The 9,902-nt window shown below is 39.5% G+C and overlaps 1 protein-coding gene across 1 annotated transcript in view; it reads right to left on the bottom strand.

Annotated features, from left to right (window-relative positions):
* Positions 1-9,902, bottom strand: part of EDNRA (endothelin receptor type A) — a 58,823-nt gene that overhangs the window by 7,606 nt on the left and 41,315 nt on the right. The window contains exons 3-4 of the mRNA XM_018574485.1: positions 8,825-9,023; positions 1,619-1,771 (exon numbers count right to left, since the gene is read on the bottom strand). Coding sequence (XP_018429987.1) covers positions 1,619-1,771; positions 8,825-9,023 — 352 coding nt within the window. The remainder of the gene's footprint in view (positions 1-1,618; positions 1,772-8,824; positions 9,024-9,902) is intronic.

Genomic DNA, 9,902 nt, shown 5'->3' on the forward strand with positions numbered 1-9,902 from the left:
GGGGGAGATGCAGGTGCCAGTTCTGGAGGCAGCAGGAGCACAGATCAGGCAAATTAATCTGCTTTAAAGAATCCCCCTAGGCAAAACTAGCTGTTCATCCTTGCATTGCTTACAAGGGTAGCTCCATTGCAAGGGGAGGTTTTTTTTAAAGTCTAAAGATAGACTTTAAAGAATATCTAAACCAATGAACAAAACAAATTATATATTACTTCTTATAAGTCCTGGTAATATACAGTGTACTAGCTGCATTTGTTTTCTTTTTCTACAGGCCCAGGATATTTTCAGCAAGTACAGGAAATGCCTGTTTATCTTGCCACAAATGCAGTGTTCTAAAACTAAAAGCAGTGAACTAAAAGCACAAACAATATTTTCTTCCTTCTGTTAACTAATAATCTCCCCAGCCCCTATGTAATGGAGATAAAAAGAGCAAGACATGTTTGAAGTTCAGCGTGGGTGGGAACCATGTCCCCCTCGATAGATGCAATGGAGTGAACGAGTGTAGCCATGGTAGGCCAGGAAGTGTATTATTTTAAGGATTACTAGGGGAGAATAAAGAAAAAAGCCTGAAAAAAGAAAACTAATGCAGCCAGATCATCTGAGGCGGGTGGGCAACTTGGGCCCCCCAACTGTGCTTTATCTACAAATCCCATCATGCCTCTGTCTTTGGGAGTCATGCCTGTGGCTGGCAGAGATTTGCAATGCCTTATGGGACTTGTAGTTCCAGAATAGCTGTAGGGCTGGAGTTGCCCACCCCTGATCTAGGGCCTGGTAACCTGCAATATATCACATTTTATTTTTGGGTTTAGACGCACTTTAAAGAGACCTTGTCACCACTCTATGAACTAAATATATTCCTACAATATGAAGCTCAGATATCAGTGCAGCAATTCTGCCACTTTCTGCAGTGTTGGATCCTCAGACTTCTGGGCTGCCTGCTGCCTCATAGTAAGCAATGACAGCAGGTTTGCTATGTTGCTGTGATGATGCAAGTGCCTAAAAGTTTGACACCCGGGCAGTCCCGGAAGTGCTGCCAAATCTCTGCTTAGAAAGCTAAAATTTTTACAGCATAGAGAGCTAGCATAAGTACATTTCATACAGATTGTCCATACTGAGTTCATAGGGTAGGATGTGGTGACAGGAACTCTTTAAAAATGCATATTACAGATGTATGCATTTTTGAGGATTGAGCTGTAAATAGATCCTTAGGGTCCTATTATAAACAATTCACGGAGTCATTCACTCTGCACATCTCTGTGAATGTTTGTTCTGTGCAAGGTAAAGATGAACATTCTTGGTTTCTTTTCTTTTCAGGTCGAATGTAATGTAATAATGCATTATGACCTCTAGATGGAGATAAGGAGCTCCCTTGCTCCATCTAGTGTCAAAAAGACACATTGTTTTTCTCTAAGCTGTTCAAAAGTTGAAATCTTTCAGCTTTGAAATATATAGCATACATGTACAATGACAGTTTATTGTCAGAGAAGGTAAAAGTGAGAAATATGCAATACAGAGTGTAGGATAAAAGACAAGGTTTTTCCTGCTAAGATAAGAGATAAACATCAGTAATGATATACAAGGGTTATGTAAAATGACATAGCCCAGTCCAGTTTTTACGTACCTGTTTTAGGTGCTCACTCAATGCTATGCGGAGACTTCCCTTCCTCTGGTGTAACATCTCACACGTCATTAGAGTATAGAAAACCCCAGTACATGCCAGGGGTACACAGAAATAGAAGCCAAACAGCCACCAATCTTTTGCATCTTTGTAATACTGAAATACAGAAATACGTTCTTAGATGTTGGCTCTCTCAGTTAAGCAATTTTATTAGATTTAGATCAAAATTCTAACTAAACTATCAGATCCAAAAGATAACGCAATGCGAAAGACACAAGGGGTCCAGATTTCTGTCTGAATGCAATACAGTTGGGATGAACTTCAACAACATTCAGACAGAGATGATCTGGTTGTCTCACAAAGAGAACAAATACATCTCACAGTGACTCGTGTTGCCTTTTGCCCCATAACCGGATATGTTATTTGCATTCTATGTTTTTCATATTCAGTTACAGTTGAACTGTATGTATTAACATTTTGGAGTCTTCACTCCAACCAGCTGTCTGCTAATTTAGTTTGAAACTGGCAAGTTCTCAACCCAAGACTTAAGTCAAGAGGGAAATTGAAGAAGAATTAGGGCAAAAGCAGTGATAAATGTGTGTCTATTTATAGAAATGTTCATAAAATAAAATTTTTGAAAAACTATCATACTTTACTTTTAAATTGAACAAATTGTGTTGTGTATTACCTTTTACTTATTTGTATAATATTTTTTATTTTACATAAAAAAAACTTTGAATACAGAGCGCATCGATGAGGGTGCATCCCAGTTTGCAGAGGATGCTGGACATTCTATGAATACAAAAAACAAAACAGCACTGCTTACATTCTTGTTGACAACCAGCTTAAACCATAGTTGAGTGGGGTTGTGTCCCTCCTCTGAGTAATTCATTGGCTGTGTAATCTGATCTTTCCTACTGTTGAGCTATGTTTCTAAACAGTCCAGTTTTTGAACTTGCCCAAAGCAGTTACTGTATGTGTATGGTTTCCTATCTGCTAGTTGCATTTGTTAGGTATGACACATTTACATGTAATATGCAAAAAATACCAAAGATTTTGAAATAAATTAAAAAATTAATATGAAACACTAAAAATTACTTTTAAGACTAAATTTTGGTTTCAGTTCCACATTTCTGCAGTAAAAAGCATTTAAATTAGTGCATGCCTTACTTAAGGGGTTGATAACTGGCTTTCAGAATACAAGGGTAAATCTGAAATTTTTGAGATATTGAAAACATAGATAGTTTAGAATTCTTTACTGCGCATGTATTAAAATTCAACATCTTAGAAACTACGTCAGTCACCCCAGAAAATGTGGCCCGTGTCCAGAAAATGATAATGAGGACAACCGTTCTCGTTGTAGCTCCATGACTGTCAGGGGGGTACGGCTGGGCCGTGAGTGGAACCCCTTGGCAGGGGCGGCAAGCCAAAGTCCGAGGTCGTGGTACACAGGGAAAATCCAAGAAGAATAGTCAGGTCCAATCCGGGTCGAGGCAGGCAGCTAGTTTCAGTAACGGAAGGGTAAGCCAAAGGGTCGGTAATCAAGAGTCCAAGCAGAGGTTCAGGAATAAAGACAGGTTCAAGGCACAGGGAGCTGGGAGATCACACCATAGGGATAGAATAACTCAGCAATGAGCCAGGGCTCTGACTGGGCTTTTATACTCAGTGGAGGATTGAGACCACTCCCCGGCTACCGAGGCAACCAGGTAGCCTCTCCATCAGGAGCCAATGGCGAGAGAGGGGCAGAGGGTGTGTGCTAGGAACCTCCCCCAGCAAGGATCACACATGATACCAGTAACAGGAGCACTACGTGCATGTCCCCGTGCCTGCGCGCACAGCCTGTCCACCGTGCACGCGCACTTGTCACGAATGCGTACCCACAATCCTGGTACCAGGGGTCCTGCCAGGAAGGGGAACCCGGGCCCCCCGCCGCACATGGCCACCCCGAGGAAAGGTAAGCCCCCTAGTACCCTGACAGAGCCCCCCACCAAGGAGCGGCCTCCAGACGCGAACCTGGGAAGGACGGTCAGGGTGAGCCCGATGGAATGCACGGACCTTGGCCGCCGCGTGGACATTACCTGAAAGAGCCGTCAGCGGGCCAGGAACGGACAGGACGACATGGGAGGAACAGAAAGGGGACCGGAATGTGACGTGTCCGGTGGTCCAGTTGATTTGGGGGTTGTGCTTCCTGAGCCAGGGTATGCCCAGTATGACTGGGAACAATGGAGACGGTACTATGTCCCATGTGATCTCTTCGTGGTGGTGGCTTCCGATGGACAGAGACATGGGACTAGGAACCTCCCCCAGCAAGGATCCCACCTGATACCAGTAACAGGAGCACTACGTGCATCTCCCCGTGCCTGCGCGCACAGCCTGTCCACCGTGCACGAGCACTTGTCACGAATGCGTACCCACAATCCTGGTACCAGGGGTCCTGCCAGGAAGGGGAACCCGGGCCCCCCCGCCGCACATGGCCACCCCGAGGAGAGGTAAGCCCCCTAGTACCCTGACAATGACTCGTCACTTTGTAATGTGTCTTGCGGCTGCTGGAAAAGTTCTGGCGGAATGAAACTGCTGTGCATAAGTCTCTAAGATGTTGAATTATAACACATGCGCAGTAACGAATTCTAAACTACCTATGTTTTGAATATCTCAAAAATGTCAGAGTTACCATCATATTACAGGCTGAAAGAGCTATCTGCCTTATTATTGGCAAGGTTTGATTTTACCGTCAAGAATTTTTACTATATGTTGACTGAATACAGTCATAGAATACACTTGAAATAACTGTAATAATGAGTTGCAGTTAAAATTGAAGTTGATATTATTCAGTCATATGCTGAAATTCTCCTTCAATTATCACTTCAATTGATAGAGGTCAAAGATCACTTCGTGCTTAATTAAGTCAGAGAGGCTTATCTTGTAAGCCTACTGAGTATATGTAGTGTTGCTGCTTTCAGGGCATTGATAGACTATGAGATTAAGTTTATCAGAGGCTACAAAAGTCCTATTGTTCTTTTTACCCTCAACATTCCTAGTCAATTTCACTGCTCACTTATAACATGTTTATGTGGGAAATCAACGATCCTGTCATTTCATATAACTCTGTTATAACAAACCATTTTAGCTATTTCCAAACACACATACACTATATTCCTGTATATAGACAACGAGAAAAATTATAACTGGAAAAAGAGACTAATGTACTTGCATATACAAACCCTATAAATGAAAGAAAGAAGTTTATGTGGAGAGCCTGTGACTGATTAAATATGGGTACTGAGAAGGGTGGCCCTCTCATCTTACATCAGGGCTTGATTGAAAAGAATAAAAGTGCTTTTGTTTTTCCCTCAGGTCCAGATGTTAACAATTTTCAAAAGGAAGTGTGCATTTAAAGCAAGCTTCCTTGTGCGCAGCGATAGTCCTAGATGCCTAGGATACAGATTTTAAACAGAGATAGTGCCGATTTACAATAAATTCATGTTGCAGCTGTGTTTCTGTAATAGGACCAAATAACAATAAATGTTACAATCAGCTAGGACATCATGACTAAACATGCTCTTGTTAAAACGGTGCATAGGTCAATGTAAATATACATTTAAAACTCTCTCCAATGATACAAACACTCAGGGATTTATTTCTAAGCAGAGTAAAGAAATGGGTAACAGCTACTCACCATTCTGAATCCATTGTTTCCAACATATATGCTGCTATAAGAAGAAGATTGATTTGCCTAATCTCTCTAATGTATCCTACTGCCTAAACTATCCACTCAAACCATCTATAAGCTATTAAGGTGACCATACACTTATCATTTTTTATTGTTCAGCGCCACAGCCTAAACAAGATAAAAAGCCAGATTCCCAGTCCATGCTAAATTGCATGGATGGAGGAAACCCCTCGTATTCTGACAGTGGCGTGTGTGCCGCTGTCAGAATGCCCAAACAATGACTGTAGCTGATTGGCTCTAGTTACTGTTGGCTCCTTCAACAAAAGCCAATTAACAAATTGACTTTTGTGTAATGGAGGGGTGCCGACGGGCCACACATTGCTCAAATTCTGCTGACTCGGCATAAATTCAAGCAGTGAATGGACAGCTTTTATCAACTTTACCAACTTGTCAATGCCTGCATGCCTATGTAGCTGTGTGAAAGTCCTCATTTATCCAGATCATGGTATAGCTAGTAGTAGTTAGTCATATTCAGTTGGACTTGCTCTTTAATGTTGAGGGTGTTTTGGTACTTATCCAAGCAGCTTCATTGGTTCTATTGAGTGTCAGGTGCATACCCAAGCTTTTATAGCTACATGGGTAACTCACTAATATGAATTCAATCACAATATGATGTGTCAAGGCAGGTGTTGATTGGTGAGAAGAGGTTAGGTTATGAGAGGTATGTGAGACTACCCTGTTCTAATTACATAATCCAATCATTATGGTGCGGTGAAGCCTGGGACATGTGTTAATTGCCCAAGTTACATGGCTGGTGTGCACTACTGTCAGATCAATGGGGTAAAGATGATAAATGTTATGTTCTGAAAACTTATTAGAACTGAGGGAAGCTGCTTGGGTGTGTTCTAGTTCTCTCTTTTTATTCTGAATGTCTTAATTCTTCATGTCATTCCTTTCAAAGGAGCAACATCACCCTTATCTTTAAAATGACAACAAAGGCACCTTTAGAAATGTTTAGTAATGACACTCTATGAATGGATATTTATAGATAATTGCCAGAGTTTTATTCTTTGAATACCATTTTTTTCTTTTCCTTTCCTTTCCATTCTTCTAACAGTGGCCATTTTCACTAATGCATCTCACTTTACTTCTCTGATTTCTGGCACATGTGACTAGGACATGTGACCATGCACATCATTTCAGGGGGAAAACATGCCTTTCCCTGAGATCTTGCAAGATTTTACAGTTTACAGATGTAACCTTCCTAGAATGCATAGTGATGCTGAGGCATTGCTACATCACTAATGCCAGGAAGTGGAAAAACAGTAATTATAATTAAAAGAAAAATATGTTTATGTAGCTAATAAATGTAAAATGATTTCATATCAGCATGCAGAGCTGCATACTTCTGTGGTTTTTAGTGAAAGGAGGTCCGCTTTAATGTCTGTCTGGATATGTATTCTTTGTTTTTATTCCTGTTCTAAGGTGTGTATGCATACCTATTTAACACACTGCCAGTGTTATTTCTGATTCTAGATGATCAGAGTAGAGTAAAAATCTGAGAAAAATGCCCTTTTTCTTCCCATTCTGTTTCTGTAAATAGGAAATCTTCTTATCTATATGCACTACATAATCTAATGATTGAAGATAGTGTATATGTTTAATTATAGGTGTTACAATGTAGTAAAAATAAGACGTAGGGTGGTTAGTAATATTTCAAAGCACCCTTGTGAAAGGCAACAGCATTGTTTTTATGTCTGCTCTTTCATATTAATAAACATTACAAAGAAAAGGCATTTAACCTTTCATGCTTCCAATAAACCACTACAAATGAGTACTCCTGACATCAAGCAAGTGTGATGTGTACTTTGTTAGTTTAGCTTGTAAAGCCCCAACCCTGTTGACTTGCTCTGAAGATGAAAGCACATTGTTCTAGGGGTATGTTTTTAGATGAAGGCGTGGTAGACGAACATCACTGAGTATTTTCAAGGAAGTGTCTCACTCTGACAATATACAGTGCATGCATCTGTACTGTACTGGTGTGTCATTTTTTATTTGTTCTTATAATATGCATGTCAGCATTATCAAAAGACTAACCGAGGTTTTCCCTCTGGGAATTTTTCTCTTGTTAAGTTCCCATGTCAAGTTCTCCTGTCGCTAAATAAAAAATAAATTTTTCATGATTGCCTGTTAGCTAGACACAGTACAGTCATTGACAATGTTCCGTAAGCTGTGCATTGATCATGAAATGGGTATATTTACTGGATATATATAATGCATGAGGATGAAAAATAAAAATTGTCATGCAGTGTCAAACAAAAATTACAATTTGGAGTCATCTCGCTATATGTTTAAATGTTGAGAACTTGCATATAACTCAACTTAACTGACATGTAGCTCTGATATTATATTAACCTAACGTGCATTATATTATAGTTATTATATTTTTTAATTATTATATTAACTTAACTTGCATATAGCCCTTATATTTTATTAACCTAACCTGCATTATAACGTATAGCTCAACAGATTTAAATGTTTCATGTATTGTTATGGCTGTTGTTCCTCCCATTGTACAGTAGAATAAGTTGGTGCTTTTTAAGTAAAAGTGAGTAGTCATCATATAGAGAATAGACATCAAATGTCCCTGATATTGAAAATCAGTACCCATCAGTACTTTATATTTACTGGAAATGTTCAGCTTATCCACTTATAAATAGCTGTTCGCATTTTCAGACTGACATTTTCAGTGTGCACACTTAGTCCATGTACACAGTATATTATATATCTGCTAGGGGATCAAGGAACACAAGTGGGCTTACTCGGTAAAGCAATGCAAAGTGCAAAGCTGAGGAGCAGAGTGCCAAAACCCTCATCGACCAGAATTCAGAATGCTGGATTTTAGATGGTGCATATCTCTCGCTGATTTCTAGGTGTGCTTGAAAGGACCTGTGGTGATCGTCAAATCAGATATTCTGTTCGCAGGGAGCTGCTTGCCTTTTCCCTGCTAATCAACAGTGCAAAACTAGAAATTGAGTTGGCATTATAAGCTCTTGAATTGAACTGTTGAAGGGTAGGGTGGCACAGGGCTAATTAGGGCTTAATTTTTGAAATGCACAAGAACAGAGAAGCAGATTTATATTTTTCAGATTGATGAATGACATTTTTAATTGTTAGTGTAGAAAATGTTTAGGATATGACAAGGTTCACACAGGCTAATATACCAACAAGAGCAGGGCAGGGCAAGTGAAGAAAGAAAAAAAGACAGGGAGAAAGAAATAATCATGTGACCATCATACAGAAGTAATTCTTACTCAGTGAAGAGTTCATAGTACTTGAGTGCTAATTCTTTAGTTTAGCAACCAATAAAAACCCATCTTCTCATCTTACTTTAGCAAAGTGAAATCTAATTGTCCCTCCCCTTTAGAATTAAGAACACCTTGAATACAGCTATGTGTTACAGGTTCTTATTAATTATTACCTGATACAAAAAGTATATGTAGAGGGTTGCACATAGAACAAGAACATATCATACATACTTCCATGAAAGGAGATGTAGCATTAAACATGCATGTTCGTAATTCTTCACCCCGATATTCAAAGGGCACCATGACGAATCCAATTGCCTCAGGGATCGCCAGCACAAATGAAAGAACCCAGATGGAGATTATTTCAACTGCTGTGATAAGTGGGATTCCATTGCCTTGCACTCGGCTCCAGGATGCAACTGCTCTGTACCTGGAATACAGAGAAGTATCCATATAAAAGTGTTTTTATCAACCACAGTTTCATAGAATCTACCCTTTATACTAAATCTTGGTGTTAAACTAAATATGTGCAGACTGTGATGGTAAGAATTTAAAATACGGCTGTTTGCCCCTTACGCCACCATATTTACCCTGTTGGTCAGTGAGGCTGCCCATTATGTTGTCTTACTTTGTATAACCATCACTGTATCTGAGGATAGTCCACATCCACGTAGTGTTTTACCATTGCAAATGACATAAAACAGAGCTGTGATGGTTGAAGTAATACCTGCGTGTTATACATTCATTTTTTTTAAATATTGTAACTGAAAGGCAATATTTTATGCATACATATGTCTGACAACATCGTCACATACTCAGACAATCTTATTTATATCTTTCAGGATGAGACATGCGTAGGTGCATATAGACAAAACATGTGAAATGAAAACTGTATTGTGAAAAACAAGTTGCTGACATATTTTCTAACTCATATGATCAGACTACAATTATGTATTATGTATTCCCCTAAGAAAAGCATTGTATTGTGATAGCCAGCCTGCACACAGCAGTATGAAACCAGAGTATGATGAGCACTAATTTCTGCAACTGTGGAACAAACCCATAAAGATGCACATTTCCTACAACTTCTAAATCTGCAGTTACCACTATTTCTCATAAGAACATTTATTGAAAGTATAAACCAGTGCACTTAAGTGAACAAATGTTACCTTGCTGACCACGCTATGGGGTTGATTTACTAAAGGCATATAGGCTGTTCAAGGGAATTTGCACTTTGCATGAGAATAGTAATTGAGATGAAGCTCTGCTGACTTTAATCATCCAACCATGTGTAAGCAATTGTCCCCCC

Source organism: Nanorana parkeri, unplaced genomic scaffold (assembly GCF_000935625.1).
Source record: "Nanorana parkeri isolate BGI_ZX_2015 unplaced genomic scaffold, ASM93562v1 scaffold2994, whole genome shotgun sequence".
Classification (NCBI taxonomy): domain Eukaryota; kingdom Metazoa; phylum Chordata; class Amphibia; order Anura; family Dicroglossidae; genus Nanorana; species Nanorana parkeri.